At 47.0% G+C, this 17424-nt stretch overlaps 7 protein-coding genes across 7 annotated transcripts; 5 read left to right on the forward strand and 2 right to left on the reverse strand.

Annotated features, from left to right (window-relative positions):
* Positions 1-107: 107 nt before the first annotated feature.
* Positions 108-3298, forward strand: N7447_002530 (uncharacterized protein; the record flags this gene model as incomplete). Its single annotated transcript, XM_057226805.1, has 4 exons — positions 108-358; positions 415-727; positions 786-2476; positions 2530-3298. The coding sequence occupies 4 exons, from the start codon at positions 108-110 to the stop codon at positions 3296-3298; spliced, it is 3024 nt and encodes a 1007-aa protein (XP_057090821.1).
* A 210-nt stretch (positions 3299-3508) lies between these two features.
* N7447_002531 (HPP family protein) lies at positions 3509-4248 on the forward strand (the record flags this gene model as incomplete). Its single annotated transcript, XM_057226806.1, has 2 exons — positions 3509-3712; positions 3781-4248. 2 exons carry the CDS (start codon positions 3509-3511, stop codon positions 4246-4248), a joined length of 672 nt encoding a protein of 223 aa, XP_057090822.1.
* A 957-nt stretch (positions 4249-5205) lies between these two features.
* Positions 5206-5826, reverse strand: N7447_002532 (uncharacterized protein; the record flags this gene model as incomplete). Its single annotated transcript, XM_057226807.1, has 1 exon — positions 5206-5826. One exon carries the CDS (start codon positions 5824-5826, stop codon positions 5206-5208), a length of 621 nt encoding a protein of 206 aa, XP_057090823.1.
* A 1985-nt stretch (positions 5827-7811) lies between these two features.
* N7447_002533 (uncharacterized protein) lies at positions 7812-9713 on the reverse strand (the record flags this gene model as incomplete). Its single annotated transcript, XM_057226808.1, has 3 exons — positions 7812-8290; positions 8344-8926; positions 9024-9713. 3 exons carry the CDS (start codon positions 9711-9713, stop codon positions 7812-7814), a joined length of 1752 nt encoding a protein of 583 aa, XP_057090824.1.
* A 299-nt stretch (positions 9714-10012) lies between these two features.
* On the forward strand, positions 10013-12064 carry N7447_002534 (putative pyruvate carboxylase; the record flags this gene model as incomplete). Its single annotated transcript, XM_057226809.1, has 2 exons — positions 10013-10062; positions 10111-12064. The coding sequence occupies 2 exons, from the start codon at positions 10013-10015 to the stop codon at positions 12062-12064; spliced, it is 2004 nt and encodes a 667-aa protein (XP_057090825.1).
* A 655-nt stretch (positions 12065-12719) lies between these two features.
* On the forward strand, positions 12720-14063 carry N7447_002535 (putative inositol 5-phosphatase; the record flags this gene model as incomplete). The annotated part of the gene is made up of 1 exon (XM_057226810.1): positions 12720-14063. One exon carries the CDS (start codon positions 12720-12722, stop codon positions 14061-14063), a length of 1344 nt encoding a protein of 447 aa, XP_057090826.1.
* A 2612-nt stretch (positions 14064-16675) lies between these two features.
* On the forward strand, positions 16676-16950 carry N7447_002536 (uncharacterized protein; the record flags this gene model as incomplete). The annotated part of the gene is made up of 2 exons (XM_057226811.1): positions 16676-16753; positions 16831-16950. 2 exons carry the CDS (start codon positions 16676-16678, stop codon positions 16948-16950), a joined length of 198 nt encoding a protein of 65 aa, XP_057090827.1.
* Between the last annotated feature and the right edge of the window lie 474 nt (positions 16951-17424).

Below are 17424 nucleotides of genomic sequence, written 5' to 3' on the forward strand. Positions count from 1 at the left end.
CCTTTTATCGCGAGTAATGCCATTTATGTTTATTGCTTTCGACTCCCATCTGCTTCATCCTCCCAATAATCTCATTTGTTCAGACTCTTTATGTTGGAATAATTGAAATGGAACCTTCTCAACGAGATGTCCAGCCGGCGGCATCCCCACTTACATCTAACGGGGAGGGATCTCCTTCGCCTGTAAAGGCAGCGCCGGCCCCCAAGCCCGGCAGAAAGCTGCCAGGATGGCTGGATCACTTCAATGCCCGCGATCTTAAGATGCTGTTCCGTTGCTCGCTAGCTGCGTGGGTGGCGATACTGTTGGTTTTCATCATGCCGTCCCTAAGCGTCATTGGTACTGCGACTTTTTTTTCAGCGTAAGCGCATCTATGTATACCATCTCGGTATCAATCGCTAATCCTATTGCGATCAGTCTAGTACTCTTCATGGTGCCTCCGACCGGCATTGTTTTCCTTTTCCTTTTAGGAACTCTGACCCTCGTTATTGGTATGGCTTTGGGCTGGGGCTGGGGTGTCGTCGTCATGAAGGCAGCTATGGCAGCCAGACCGGCGGCCGAGACCCAGGCCAGGCTTCAAGCCCTTGGACAGGCCGCATACAGCCAGGCCAATGCCACCGGACGGCCAGTGGCAGCTGTCCAACAGGAGCTTGTCTACACTGGTTGGATGCTTGACTCTCGTGTCACAGCTGTCTATTATTGCCTAATCTGTTTGTTCATCTATTTAATCGTGAGAATTCCTTGATCAGTCGGAACATGATCATCAGTATACTGACCACTTCCCGCAGTCTCGTCTTCGGGCTATGAACCCCAAATTGATTCTTATGCAGATTTTCGCAATCATCATAATCGACGTTTCTTTGACTATTGGCCCGCTGCTTCCATCGTTCAGCGGTACTATCCCTAAGGTTCTGATTGAGCCTGCCGCTATTGGAATTGGGCTGGGCCTAGTCTCCCATTTCATCTTCTTCCCTCGATCTACCTCCCATGTCGTGCTTGGTGGCATGGAGGGACTGGTGCGGCTACTTAAAGGGCCGCTGGATGCTACGGAGAATAGTCTTCTGAAAGGTGAAGACCTAGCTATGGCAGATTTGCAAAAGATCAAGGTAAAGGCCATTGCTGCTTACAAGGAGCTCAAGCCGGCACTCAGCTTTTTGCCATTGGACTTTTCTGTCGGCTGGTGGGGTGCTGACGACATCAAGACCATGAAGAAACCAATTCGCCAGGCTTTGATAACTAGTTTGTCCCTTCTGGAAGTTCACATCGCCCGCGTCGGGGGATACACGAAGCTAGAAAGGTTGCACCAATTCACTGTGGATCGGGATTCAGACTCCAAACCCCAAGCTAATGGAAATGAGAAAAAACGTCCACGAGAGGCTGGCATGCGCCAGCTGATGGAGAGTGTGAATTTGGTACAAGCATTGCGAAGCCCGGAACATGAATCTATGCGATCGGAAACTATTGAGGTATTGCGCGAGTCCAGCAAGGATATCATCCCGGCGTGCCAGGAAGCTATTGAGATCGTTGCGGAATCGCTTAATACGGTTAACAAGCGTTGGTTCGGTCGCCCTTCCAAGGAACACCTCAATCAGTTGCACGAGCGCAGTCAGACTGCGCTAGAAAATCTTCAGGCCCTGCGCACCTCTTTTGCAACGGAAACCACTGAACGTTTGATTGAGAAACATGCGGAGATCTTCGACGAAAAAGGCATGCTCAAGGCCCTTGACGAAACTTCGTTGCCCAGAGTTCAAGGTATTACTATAGGAATGGTCTTTGAGGAGCAGTTGCTTGGCGTCGTCGACGCGTGGGAGCGGGTCCTGGGACAGCTTGTCGCTCTCCTGAAGGAACGCCAGAAGATCCGTCTGTGGTTACCCAACGGTTTGCGATATGCAGTCAACTGGTTTCGTCGCAAAAATGCCGTGGCACCTGTGGTCGTGGCTCAGGACCCAGTCATCGACCCCGACGTCGCAGAGACGCAGTCCAAAGCGGCACAGCACCATCTTCGCATCAGCAGAGGGTATCGTGTCAATAAAGGCAGCCGCTTTGCGCGCGCCGTCATCGGCACCTATCATTGGTTCATCAACCCGGATGGCCTTTATGCAATGCGCATGGTGGCTGTCACCATCGCACTTTCTATTCCTGCTGCGATTCCTCACACTGCGGGTTTCTATTACCGCGAGAAAGGCATCTGGGCCCTCATTATGGGGCAGACCACACTGGTCATATACATGGCCGATTTCACTTTCTCCCTTCTTTGTCGAACCACTGGTACCATTCTTGGTGGTCTCCTTGGCTTAGTTGCGTGGTATATCGGCTCAGGCCACGGCGAAGGTAATCCGTACGGTCTTGCTGCTATCATGGCTGTTGTGGTCGTGATTCTCATGTGGGGACGTATATTCGCCCCTCCTGCCTTACTTCAAGCTATGATTATGGCTGGTGCGACGTGCATTCTGGTTATTGGTTACAGCTTTGAGGATACGTAAGTAAATTGTACCCTATTGCGAGAAGCAACACAACTGACATACTTCCCAGGCACATCCCAACTTACGGCAATCCTGGTTGGGGATATAGTGTTTTCTGGCGACGACTTGTGCTTGTTCTTATCGGCTCTGCAGCAGCACTAATCGTGCAGCTCTTCCCTCGCCCACCATCTGCGTCGCGACACGTCTGCAAGTCCCTTTCAAATGTCATTCGCTCGCTGTCGGACCACTACGCGCTCCTCTTATCCTGCTGGGGACAAGGGCGCGAAGAAGGTCTGGCTGCAGAGAAGCTGGCTCTTAACGTCGCCGAGAATCTTGCCGGGCTGGACGGGCCTATCGCGTTGCTGCGCTTTGAATTTTCCAGTTCGCTATTTGACAGCGACCGTCTCGGCCAGGTGCAATCGCTGTGCCAAGATCTCAACCAAAACATCGCTCGCCTACTTTACCTATCCGCTTCGCTGCCAGAACAGCTGCAAAGCCGCCTCGCTCGTCAGGCTGGTCTCCTGGACCATCACAATATCGGCGACGTCATGGCTGTTCTAGGCGTGGTTGAACAATCACTCAAGACGGGTGACCCTCTACCCGAGGTGCTGCCAACGCCACTACTCAACCGTTGCCACCATTTCTGGACGTCGCGCCAGGTGGATATTATGCTAAGCAAGGACTTGATTCGCGATGAGAACTACCGTCGATTCTGCGTTGCAGTCAGCGCATACCTCAAGTTCCTGGCTGCAGTGGATGACCTGGTACTCGTGATGAAGGGTACATTGGGCGAGTCGCACATTGTCAGTCGCGACCTGTTGCATGAGCAATATGTATAAAAAGGTATTAACATAATGAGTAGTGTGTATTGTATATAATTGTGCATACGATTTGTCATAAAAATTCACATTCCTCCGCACAGCCTTCTCCAATTTTTCCCCCTCACTCCAAATCCATTCTAGCGCCTTTAAATGACCTTCAATGTTTTGTTTTCTTTCCCTCTCATAAATCATTAATCTTAATTTTAATCTTCAACTACGTCTCATCCCATGGCCTCTCGCCTCGCCCGTCTCCCCCGGTGGATCAGCCACTGGCTCGGCTATCGCCCAGAGGCCGTGAAACCACTCTCTAAATACCAAGTCGCTCTATGGTCCTTCATAACCTCATTCTGTGGTCTATCAGTCGTGCAAGCAATTTTCAATTATTCTGACTATTTCATTGATCGCAATGTACCGGGTATAATCGCATCCTATGTAAGTGGCAAATAGCATCGAGGGAATCACATTCTAAAAAATATTCACATTGACTCACACCTAAACAGGGTGCATCCGCAGTCCTCGTCTTCGGCGCAATCGAAAGTCCCCTCGCGCAACCACGCGCTCTAGTCTTCGGTCACTTCTTCAGCGCTTTAGTTGGCATCTGCGTTACCAAATTGTTCAGCCTAATGCCCGACCAAGCGCGGTTCGAGTCTCTGCGCTGGCTGGCCGCTTCGCTTTCTACCGCTATTGCTATTGTCGTGATGCAGTTGACGGGTACTACCCACCCGCCTGCCGGAGCGACTGCTTTGCTCCCGGCGACCAGTGCCGAGATTTGGCTGCTGTCGTGGTACTACTTACCTGTAGTTCTGCTGTCTTCGGTTATGCTCTTGGTGTGTGCGTTGCTGTTCAATAATTTGCATCGTCGATATCCTGCATTTTGGATCGCGCCTACTCCGCCAAAGGCTGCTGCACCTGCTCCGGCACCTGTTGAGGTTTCATCATTGGAGAAGGCAGCGAAGTGTCCTGTTTGAATTGGTGACTTAGGGGAGTAAGAGATGTTCATTAGCGGAAGAGGTTGTAATACACTTTGGATATGGTTACATGGCATATGCCGCTATCCGTTTGGTGTGAGATGGTGTAAAATGTATGTAAAAACTCGGTTGTACTACTAATTATTCGAGCCTCCTAGGGAAAAGAAATTTAGCATCACTTGTTGTGATCCAATATAGTATTCAACATTGGTAATATTCAAAAGCAATCACTCAGTAGTAGCGACTTGGCAGTCTTCCAATTTCGTGCCGGGTAAATCTCGCAGGACGAATATAAAACCAGTAGGTATCGTCTAAGCAGGACATGATATTCTACTATCTCTTAGTCTAGCCAAGAAGAGCCCGGTATCGTTCGAAACTTTCTAATTTCATCCTACAACCCTATGAGCTTTACCTTGCGGCCCGATACAACGCCAACTTTCCCACATCTCTCCTATTAGTTATTACTAACAGCTACAGCAGTGGCAACCCATTTTCTAGGGCTATTTATCCAACTTGCAACCCCTGGATCTGATTGTGTAGTGAATGTCGGTCTCGTCTCTCGTTTTACTATGTACCCATTTATTCAAAACATTTCTTTGCCTTATAAAAGATCCTTTACTCTTTTCTGCTTGTTCTTTTTTTTCATCTTACTTGACTACTTTCTACGGTTTGGAAATTTAAAGACTCTCACACTTTCATTTGTCCCAATCACAATTTATCCCAACCCTTTGTAGCAATTTGCCTAAAAACTTCAAAACCTGAACTCCAACGCCGAAAAAACAACTTGGCCGAAAAAGTACATCCTCCACCAATTCAAAATCTCAAAAGCAATTTGTCCATAACGCCCCCATAAACAATTTGGTATCGCAAAACTTGACTCAAACACGTGCTCGCCGTGAAACATTGCAGAAAAAAAGAAGAAAGAAAGAAATAATAAGAATCATGTCTCAGAAATACTCACTCTTCTTCGCTCGAGGTAGTCACGTATGAATCGATATCAGTCTCGGGCAGTGGAGAAAGAGGAGGGGATGGGGTGGGGTCCCTCTTGGGCAGATAGTAGTCCATGCATTGACGACAGATGCAACCATCTCCCTTGTAATAGAAACGATTCCAGAAACTGCGAAGCAATGATTGTCTTGCACAGTCTTGCCAGACTTCCTTCTTTTCCCACCGGACCTGCTCAGATTCAATCATCTTGGCGTTGTAAACTGCCTCCCTGTCGACATTGCTGAAACCGGCCAAGGTTAGACTTCCAATTTGCATAGTAGCCATATCAAAAAGCTTGAGTGTGACACGGTTTTCCAGGTCGGAGTCGAGTTGTAGCATACTGATGAGGTCGTCAATCAGATCCATCGAATTCCGACATCTTGCTTCAAAACACTTGCCCTCCTTCTCGGTGCCCTCTCGAATCAGTGTCCACATAGATAGAGTATTAATGAGTCTGTAGAGGTTGGATTGGATTTGATAGAAGGTTCGTCCACCTCTATCTCCACCGGACAGGGCCTCAAGACCCTTGACGAAGGCGTCACGGGTCTCCTGGAAGTTCTTCAGGGCGGCAGCTTGGACATCGGGCTGCATGCTGATGAGAGATAGGTTGTTTGTAGAGAGGTTTGGGTGTAATGAAGAATATAGCTGCTGAGAAAGTCAGCTGCTGATGAAGATGATATGGCGAAGATGATATAATGAAGCTTACTGCCGAGGATGAAGGGGAATATGCTCGTGGAGAATGTCCGTAGACGATCAATGATGAGAGATTAACTGCTGATGAAGTTAGCTGATGCTGGAGATGATATGATGAAGATGATATGAAGAAGCTTACTGCTGATGACTATCGCGAAGCTTCTCACCAAGGGTTCTCGTAGAAGATGGTAGGTGATGATGAAACTGGATGATATTGAAGTTAGTTGTTGATGAAGATGATATGATGAAGCTTACCTTTGGTGAATAAAATTCAATTGAAAGATGAGTGATAATTGATCTTAGATTGAGGGTTATGGGGAGAAGGAAGAAGAAGGAAGAGCGTGAAGAAGAAGAAGCCCTTTATACTCGGACAATTAGATCTAGTGGTCTCAAGATAGACGTACAATTACCACATGCCTCTATCTGTGTACAAGAGAAAGTGAGCTAAGGGATACAGGGGATCTATAGAAGCAATGAGCTAGAGGAGTAAAGGACTTTAGGGCACGATTCCTTCATGCGAAGCCGGACCTTTCATGTTTATCTCTATAAACACTACGTAGAGACTAATTATTCTAGGGCCGTCGAAATTGTATGAAGGACTGGCATCTATAGCAAAACTGTCTCCGATGCTTAACCTATCATGTAGCAATCAGGAGGAATTGAGCTCGAGATCACCAACTATGTAGGAAACCCCTATCTATAGAGACATGCGTCCTTTGATAGGCCTGTGTATAAACAGACAATGGGCTCAATGATATAATTGATCTATATATAACCCATTGGCTAAAGGAATAACCTTTAACTTCGTTCCCGAAGTTCTTTATTTTAATACAGACCTTTCATCCTTTACCTCCATAACCACCAAGTAGAGACAAAATATCCTCTACCGAAGCTGTAAGTGGAATTGGTCATTTAGTTAGTGATACATTGCACAATCACATTCTTACTACCATAAATAAGTGGGAAGTGGACGTCGGACGAACAATGACCCACATTCTCCTTTAATCATGTCACATCACATTCAAGACTCTATATCTTAATATATTTGTGGTTTTCACAGTTGCTGAATGTATAGGACCTATCTACATATGAATTTTCGCATAGGTAGGGTTGCATACATAGTTGGAGATCTCGAACCTAACTCCCCCCCGGTTCCTATATGATAGTTTGCGCATTGGTGACAGTTTTGCTATAGATGCTAGCCCTTCATCCACTTTCGACGGCGCTAGAATGATTAGTATTTTCCTAGTGTTTGTGGAGTAAGAAATGAAATATTCGGCTTTAAATAAAGGATTTGTGCCCTAAACTCCTTGATTACTTTAGCCCACTGCTTCCATAGATCTATTATATCTAACCTAATCCATCTTAATTTCTATATTATGAATCAAGCATTGATGACTGTTTTCTTATGACTGTCAATTCCTTTTACAGTTTTAATAGAGAATGATTAGTCTCTCTTAATGTTTATAGAGGTAAAATAGTAAAGTCCTTTATTCCTTTCGGTCATTATTTGTATAAATCCATTGTATCATATCAGACACAATTCATCCTATCTGCTACGTGATAGATTAAGAATTGACTATGATGTAAGTTGTAAGATCATACCTAGTTATATACTTGTGATATGTGATAATACCCCTTGTCATCCACAGTAACGTGTAGTAAGCAATGAGCTCGAGTCGGCGGATAGCACATCGGCGGACTCCAGCTAAATTTTGCCTTCGGCGTAAAATATGTTTGCAGCTGCGGTTTTGTTCCAGTGCGATGTCAGTTCTCCTTTATTTTTTTTTCTATTTAGACACGTAAGTTCCTCTTATTGTCGCTAGATTTTTCACGGAGTATCATTATACTTTTTCACGCATCATCACAAGTTCAAATTTCGATTAGGCAAAAGAGGGTTGGAGTTTCCCACAGGCTCGGTCAGCTAATCTCTCTTTGAGTAGTACCTCATATACATGCGATGCCCACGAACAGCAAACCTTCCGCGTATCCTTCGGGTCGATAATCTCCTCGATTCCAAACGCGTTTGCTGTACGCACCGGATTCATCAGCCGTAGATACTCTTCTTCCAACTCTTGATATCGTTCCTCCTTCTTACCGACCTTCTCGGCTTCACGCAACTCATGCCGATGTCCAACCTCAATTCCGCCATCCAGAGGCAACGAACCCCATTGTCCAGACGGCCAAGCAACCTGCATAACCGGATCACGACAACCCAGCATAACACCACCCGCCACACCAAACACACGTCGTGTGACCACATTGAATACCGGCACGGTGGTACTGAAGTAAGCCTTGGCGAGCTCGACGCCCCAACGCATTGTCGCCGTGCGCTCAGCAACAGTACCAATAGCATACCCCGCTTTAAACATGTCAGCTCATTTCAATGATTTAGGATGAAATCCTATCACTTACGGACGTCCAAAAACTGCAAAATAGGCAGGTTCATCACATCACACAATTTCAGCAGCCGTGTTAGCTTCTGACTGCCAGCTGCATCCAGCGCCCCTCCATTAACTTCACAATTGAGAGAGATAATTCCAACAGGACGGCCACCCAGACGTGCAAGTCCACCAATTGCAGTACGTCCCCATAATGCTCCAATCTCAAACCAGGAGTCTTTATCAACTACGGATATGATGATTGAACGGGCATTGTACATGCGTGCTTGTCGTCGAGGGATAATATTCCGTAGTGCAACATCCTCGCGCTCCTCCGAGTCGTGGCAGGGAATTGTCGGCGGTGCATCGCTCCCACTGTTGGGGAGATAACTCAGAACTACACGCAGCTGCTCGTAGCACTCTGCCTCATTGGCTGCGAGATTATCAATCGTGCCGTTCATACAATGAACCATAGGCCCACCCAAGTCTTGGAAGTCAAGGCCTTCTTCGAATGTTGCGCCCTCAACAACCTTTGGTCCTGCATTGAACAGTGCTCCAATGTCAGCTGCCATCACAGAGAAGTGGCACGATACTACTCTCGCGGCACCAAGTCCAATCTACACGACCAGTCAGTTTCGCTTATATCAACCAATATAAGATGGGTTGTTAGGTAAAGCAAAAAGGAGAACAAGATAGAAAATAAAGAAAACTCACCGCAGGGCCAACAACAGCACCCAAATTCGGTATCCCCATATTCAACTGCTTGATAACATGCGGAAAAGACGCAACATGAGGAAGATAGCTCCACCCCTCCTTCCGAATCGTCGTAACACTCCCACCCCCAGAACTCCCATCAACAAGCTTAACAACCGGCAAGCGCAGCGCAATAGCAAGTTTCTCCACATAGACCGTCTTACCTACACTCGCGCCGTCAGCATGTCCAGACCGGATACTAAAATCATCAGTCGTAAGAAGGACCTTCCTCCCACGAAGCAGTCCGGCCCCTTGGACGTTATTGCTGGGTACGAAGGAGACGGGTTTCTCGCGCATCGGCGCAGTCTTTTGCCATGTCACCGTACCGGAAACGGACCCAATTTCTTGGAAACTGTTTGGGTCTAAGAGTTCTTCAATGCGCTCGCGCACCCATAGCTTGCCTGCTTGCTTTTGGCGGACATAGCCTCGGTTGTTGGGGTCTGGATTTGCAGCTATTGCGCGGAGCATCGCTAGTTGATCTAAGACATCTGAGTGGTCTGCCGGGAGGTGGCTTTCTGTGGACTTTGACTTTGACTTGGGCTTTCTTGTTTGGTCTTTTAGTGGGGATATATGGGATGAGACTTGGTTTAAGCGATCGGTGGCTTGGTCTTTGCCTGTTCTGGTTGATGGGTTGTCATTGTCTTTGGTCATGATGTATCAATTGATTTGGGCTGGTTTGTTCTCCTCGTGTACAGTGTACAGTGTGTGTGTATGAGTAGAATTGGAGATTGTTTAAGGATTTAGTCTACTGAGGGGGGTAGTCTGACTATCCGAGAGCCGAGGTCAACCATGTCGAGAGTTATAATATCTTAGAATCTTCCATTTGATCTCTATTTGAAAGACATTGTAATTTTTTATAATCGATTTCGTTGATCTGGCTTGCTTAAGCTTTTGCATACAATTTCCCCAGATTTCCCCAGATTTCCCCAGATTTTCCCCCTTTCGCCCCAATGTCATCCCTGCAGTCACGACCCATCAGGCGATTGTTGGTCGCCAACAGGTATGACCTTCTACAACTAATATTATAACATGCCCTAATATTCACTAGAGGAGAAATTGCCGTTCGTATTTTCCATGCAGCAAGAGAATTACCCGAGCCAGTCGAGACATTCAGTCTCTATACATCAGACGACCAATCACACTGCGATCTAGGGCGACCGCAGCATGCGATTGAAATTCCATCGGCGTCATCATATCTCGACATTGCCCTTCTGATAGGAATAGTTCAAAAACACTCTATTGATGCCGTGCATCCCGGGTATGGATTCCTTAGCGAGAGCGCCGAATTCGCGTATCGCATGTGGCACGAAGCTGGGTCACTCGTCATTGGGCCTGGATGGGAAAATCTCGCCCGAACGGGTGATAAGCTGCAGGCAAAACAGCTAGCGCAACAGTGCGGTGTCCCTGTATTAGAAGCCATGAGTCACCCTACCACGAACGTGGACGAGGCACGTGCGTTTTCTACGAAAGTTGGTTTCCCGGTTATGATCAAGGCTGTTGATGGCGGGGGTGGTCGTGGGATTCGCCTCATTCGCGAGGAGCATGAGCTGAATAATAGTATTCAGAGAGCGATTGGCGAGTCGCCGTCTAGGACTGTCTTTGTTGAGAGAGCTGCTGTGGATGGGTTTCATCACGTTGAGATTCAGATTATTGGTGATGGAACGGGTCAAGTACGACATCTGTGGGAAAGAGATTGCAGTGCACAGCGGCGGTTTCAGAAGGTGGTTGAATGTGCCCCAGCTTTGATGCGGGATAGAACTTTGGTCGGTCGAGTAATCGAGTCTGCACTCAAGATGGCAAGTGCAATCTGCTATCGATCGTTGGGAACGTTTGAGTTTCTGGTCAGTGAACAGCGCAAGGAATTCTACTTCTTGGAGGTGAACCCGCGGCTGCAAGTCGAGCATACTATTACTGAGGCTATCAGTGGGATAGATCTCGTGCAGACACAACTTCTTGTCGCCCAGGGCTACACTTTGCACGAGCTGGGCCTCGGCGCTGTCACCGCAAGTCATCCTCCCCCAAATGACTTTTCAATTCAACTTAGACTGTGTGCCGAAGAGCCGAGCAACGGGTTTTCTCTGAGCATTGGCAAGGTTACTGGGTTTACCGTGCCGAGTGGCCATGGAATCCGGGTAGATACCCACGTCAATGTGTCTGGTCCCGCACTAGTTGTGGGATCCAACTTCGACAATCTGTTAGCCAAGATAATCGTGACTGCACCCACCTGGGAAGCATCCGTTAGAAAAGCCCAGCGGGTCTTGGCTGATTCTAAGATTGACGGGGTGAAAACTAACATCAGCCTTCTGCGAGGGATTGTGGCTCATTCTGATTTCATGGCCGGCAAAGTCGACACACAATGGCTTGGGCTTAACCTCGACGCAGTACTCCAGGAAGGGGAGAACATATCGAAGACTCTTCAGGGACTAGGTAGTCCAGCTGCCCCTTCACAGCAAGCAATCACCCAAAGTGGACTACCCGCATCTAATCTCTTATTCCGAAAAGGAGATGCATGGTCAATCACGTTGGAACCTCTGTCGAAGGATTCCCAACAACTAGACAAAGTTTTCCACCACCTGCGCCTCTCCCGGGTGCTACGCAATGAGTTCCCAGCCTCTCTCGCTGCGGAAATTGAATATACGACTCCAACTTCGCAGGGCGCAATTCCCTATCGGATGCAACTCGAAGCAACTACGACTGCTGCGTCAGCATTGGTGTCCTCGTCGCATCGACGAGGTGATCCAAAAAACTCTCACCATATCATCCTCCCTCTTTCAGGCAAGCTGATTGAGATACTGGTGTCGGATGGAGAGGATGTTGTTGAAAATCAGGTCCTGGCTTTCGTCAAGCAGATGAAGATGGAACTGGAGGTACGAAGCCCTCGAAGTGGCCGGGTCAAATGGGTTTATGAAATGGAAGATGAAGAGGAGGATGTCGCTGATGGTATGCTTTTGGTTGAGTTGGAGCCAAACCATGGCAAAATGGAAGTCCGGGGCAAGTTATGATTCTGTGTATAAACCAAAGCGCTGAAGTGTAGGAAGGCATGAAGTCCCTTCATAAATCCAATTCCCGAGTCCGACATATCGCCAGCAAATCAGCTCATAGATCCACCTGGTCTCTCAGCATCATTGGTCTAGTGGTAGAATTCGTCGTTGCCATCGACGAGGCCCGTGTTCGATTCACGGATGATGCACAACAATTTCCTTTTTTACTTTTTTACTTTTTTGTTTTTAGCTCTGGCAATTTGATGTATTCAATCAAGCATAAGAAATATATTGCCAGCGAATCAGCGCACAGATCCACCTGGTTTCTCAGCATCATTGGTCTAGTGGTAGAATTCGTCGTTGCCATCGACGAGGCCCGTGTTCGATTCACGGATGATGCACAACAATTTCTTTTTTTTCTTTCGGTTTTTGGCTCTGCTAACTCGATGTGTTCAAGCATAAACAGTATTTATTTTTATACATACTCGTCTAAGATGGTGTTTCTTCAGATTAAAATCCAAATTCGAGCTTTTGTGTGTTTTTTGTTTACTTTTTGCAATCCGAGGCAGGCGGTCGGAAAAAGCGGTCACTTCTATATGTGACGTCACCCATCCAGCTTTCCCATCCTCTACTCTTCCCTATATCCTCTAGCTTGACCCAGAGTCCATTTTTCAGTATGGATGCCCTCGGTGTCTATGTGCTGACATACAACTGTGCAAGAAACTTTGCCGATGTCGACGCGTTCGCAAACCACTTCTTCGATGCACTCCCCGCGTCTGGTGCGGGGAGCTCCGCACCCGACCTAATTTTCCTCTCGCTACAAGAGATCGCACCGATCGCCTACTCGTTCCTCGGAGGATCCTACCTTGTACCCTACTTCGATGCATTCCGCCGTGCCGTCCAGAAAGCCTCCGCACAAAAATGGAATCACCACTATGTGGATTTCCTCACCGACAATACAGGAATGACGGGCCTCATGCTTTTCGCGCGCGAGGAGACTCTAGGCAAAATCGCATGGATCGACACAGCCCATGTTGGGGTCGGGGTTCAGGAACTTGGAAATAAGGGTGCTGTCGGGGCACGCCTGGGATACGTTGTTGAAGGGCAGCCATCCAAGACCATGGACCTCACTTTTGTCGCGGCCCATCTCGCTCCCATGGAGGATTCCTGTGAACAAAGAAACAAGGACTGGAAGAGCATTGTTGAGCGCCTTGTATTCATGCACGGCGACAAGAGACCAGCAGAATGGTCAGGCGTGGACGAAAACACCAGCCTTCTCGACGACGCTGCATCAGCCCACGCAGAGGGCAGTCGCAGAGATCTCTTCGCGCCAAATGCCTACATATTCCTCGCCGGAGACCTGAACTACCGCACTTCAAATGTCGGACCCTCGACTGGGGAGGTCGAACAATTCCCTCGGCGAAATGTCAACCTCGATGACCCGTCGCACTATTCCCACCTTCTGAAGAACGACCAGCTCGTGCGCGAGATGAGCTATAGCCGGACCTTCCACGGCCTGTCCGAGGCGCCGATCGATTTCCCTCCCACGTACAAATACTCGGATGCCGCGCGTGAAGCTGTCCGCCAGGGCTTGGACACGGATGATCATGAATGGAAATGGTCGAATCACCGCTGGCCCAGCTGGTGCGATCGAGTCCTTTACCTCGATAAGCCTTCGTGGGTTGGTGAAGCTGGAAAGGTCAAACCGCTTGCTTACGATGCACTGCCTCTCTTCGCGCAGTCCGATCATCGTCCCGTTGCACTCGTTGCATCGGTGCCGCTGTTGTCCTCTGACGCATCTTCAAATACTGAGAACGCAAGACGGGGTCTCCGAGCTGTGGCTCCATTCTCTATCGATCCGAGATGGAAATCCAAGCGAGACGTGGCGCGACGAAAGGAGATTTTAGTGGGTGCAGTTGCATATCTGGGACTGACCAGGGAAGGAAACGGGCTGCTGCTCGCGTCGCTGCTAGGTATTTTCGGGGTGTGTTTCATTCTTCGATCTATGCTGGAGATTTGAGTGACGGTGTAATGAACGGCGCTTCTCGGAGGCTTTCTTTTTTCCTTTTTTCTTTTATTTTTTATTGCTCTGTCCTGCTGCCTCTTAGGTGTTTTCGGAATATCATGCAATGCTGCCAGTCGCCAGAATCGGGTAGATGAAAAAGCCCTTCCTTTTCATTCTGCATAGTCTCCAAGCTTCCGAGGTTGGTAATCCGGTCACCGGCCTCAATTGAATGTGTCTGCAGGGGGGTCCCGCATTTCTTCAAATGGGTCAGGTCCATCAGATAACTCCGGCTGTCCCAATTATGCACAATCAAGGTATGTAGAGGATTTTCCTAACAACAGCCTAAACTAGGCAGCACTCTTGGCCAAAGTCACATGAATCGAGATCCGAAACGGCCATACATTCTGCAGGTGGGAAAAATGGCGAAGGCTGGGGCGTTTGAATTTCTTAGATGAGATCATATTTCTGGGTTTTCTGATTATCGCTCATTTCTGACTAGAGGCTTGACTGTGATGACTGGGCTGAGACTGTAGGCTGCAGGGGAAGTCTGCATAGGTCTCTCTCGGATTCTGTTACTGTCATAGTAAGGTTTTCACTCTTCGAGGTCAACAGTCTCTCTTTTTGTTCCACAGGTTTTTTTTTATATTCTTTTTTTTCCTAGCTGTGATGGTCCAGATGCTGAGATAAATATTCGATTGTCTTCTAGACGCCAAAGTATTTCTGTTCCTGAACTGTGGGCCACTATTCTTTCACGGACCGGAACATCCGGCTGCAATGGAAATACAAAGGTCTGCTAATATGTACCTGTTCCTACACTATACATCCGATATGGCCCTGAGCATAGTAAATTAGTTATGTCACACCAACCATTGACAAACGTGCGATAACGCATGGAACAGGCCACATGAACCGGTCAAGTGACCAGCAAAGAGCTTAATTTCTTGATTCTCCAGAATTTAAAAAAGAACAGGGCCACGTCTAGCCTTCACCGCGTGTACCACCTTACAAAAAGCCTAGGGAAAATGTGAAGATGAGGTTTCATGAGAGGCGGTGTATGGTCATGAACGTGTTGCTATAGAGAGATCTAGTCGGACTTCTGGAATGCACAGCACTGGATCTGACAGTAAGCCCTGCATTTTGGAGATTTGTAATTTCTCATTTTTTTTTACTTTGGAATGTTTCTGGCTGGAGAAAAAAAATAAAAAAATGAAAAATGAAAAAAGGCCGGGGTCCACAGCCTCCACAGGGATGAAAGGGAGAAAGAAACCAATACAAAATGTAGGTCCAAGTCAAAGTGCTATTGAATTGGATTGTTTGAAGTGAAGTTTCAAGGACTACAATATTGGATTGTCATTGGTTTATAATGAATATATGAGATAACGATCATCTAAAGAATGATAGAGGGATAGAAGAATAAGGGGTACAATAATAAAAAAAAAGCAAAAAAGATGTCATTGACAGGGCTGATCAGGAGAAAGTGGACAGTACAGAAGGATCAGAATGTTCCATGCCAACTTAGAAACAGGCCTGAAAAGGAAAATCGAGGAAATCATCCCCTGAGTTCGGTGGAGATTTTTCCAGAACAAACTACTCCATACGGAGGCCCAAGACCCAGAATTAGGAATCGAGGGGTGTTCTCAATTTGAAACCCCAATACTCCGTACTAAAAATCAAGTAAAGGGAAAAAAATGTAACCAGGTCCACAATATATGTACAATTCTACTTCGTCATGGAGTACTTTCATAGTGTTCACAGAACTACTTAATCTGAAGCTTAACGGTTTGGTTTGCATTAGGTTGCTGTTTCGAAATATGCACTTGTCAGCTGATCCACCTGTCCCTGCAATATACATAGACTACGAGTCATTTCGATGCATTGTACCGGCCTCTTTTTTTTTTTTTTTTTGATGTATAGCCGATCCTTAGCCCCTTCATGCACCGAAGACCAGCATTTGAGCCGATCAACCCGCATCTTCGGGTCAAGGGATCATGATCGACCGATCTCTGCAGTAGATACCTACAAAGTATGTGCGGAGTGATATAGTTCCAGATTCCACGGAAATATTAAACGTTGAAAAACGGCGAAGTGTATGGTACCTAATGCTACCCAAGGTCTCCCATCAAAAGAAAATTAAAAAAAAAGACAAGAATTATTCAGATGGTTCAAGTTAGAGAGAGATTAAAGAAAATAATATAATATAAATAATGTACTAAAACAGAAAAATAATATAAAACATAAAGAATAATAGTGAATAATGGTAAAAAAAAAATAATAAAAAACCAACCCCAGCAAACGGCCGTAATAATGGAACCCTAAAAATTCTAATCCTCCTCCTATTTTCACTATTTCAAAAGTGATTTAAATGTCTAAGCCATCTTTTTGAGCCTCTGATATAAACATCCCATCTTCTCCCTGGATCCTCTTCTTTCTTCCAAATTTCTCTAGCCTTGACCTTGTGGCTGAATTTCTACCTTGAACCTCCGACGTCATTGTGTTGTACTACACATTCTAGGCCTTATTCTTCGTTACATTTAACCTTGAAAAGTTTACTTTTTTTTCTCTTCCTTTTCTTCTCTTTGAGATCCGATTCTCTTCATTTGATCTAAAACCCCCGGTCAAAATCTATCATGTATTCCTGCGCAAACTATCCTCGTGGATGCCGCGGCCGTGTGAACAGACAAGGAGCGAAATGCTCTGATTGCGTTGTATGTGATTCCTATATCTTTGAAATATGCCGCAAAGAACCGGTTCAATAGAAAAAGAAAACTAATCCCCTTGGCAGTCTCTAAATTTGCGCCGTCCAGCTTTCGCTTCACCATTCGCCCAACCACGCGACTACAAGCGAGCGCTGCCCTCCGAGCTCTTTGATAATTCATCCAAGGCGCCCGAGCTTGAGCTGTAATGAGTGCAAAGCACCCTTTCCCGCCACGGTCCGGAGAATAACCCAGCTCCTCGCTTTGTTGCATCCTGCTGGCTGGGATTCACCTCGCATGATCTACGGCCGCTTCCTTTGTTCTTAATTACCTTTGTCTCTCTCTCATCTGCATCGCCGGGAGTTTCTTTATTATATTCGGCGGCCGCCTGCTATTCGCTTGGCCGGATTTCCTGGTTTTCTCACTTTACCTCACCTCTTTGATCTCGTCCCTCTCTACATTGGCCGGGCTAATGAGCGAGCTTCCGCGAATCTCCTTTTGGAAACTAAGGAACTTGGCATGGACTTCGCGAACATTTCCTTTTTCCGCTCGCTTGGGTTTGTTTCTATAAAGAACCACCCGCTTTGTTTTTTTTTTTTTTTTTTTTTTGCATGGATAGATCGCTTTTTTGCATGGATACCGGACATGGATCTGCCACTGGAGGGCAGTGGCGCTGATGGATT

This window comes from Penicillium robsamsonii (assembly GCF_028829455.1).
Source record: "Penicillium robsamsonii strain IBT 29466 chromosome Unknown utg000001l_segment0_segment0, whole genome shotgun sequence".
In the NCBI taxonomy this organism is placed as follows: Eukaryota; Fungi; Ascomycota; class Eurotiomycetes; order Eurotiales; family Aspergillaceae; genus Penicillium; species Penicillium robsamsonii.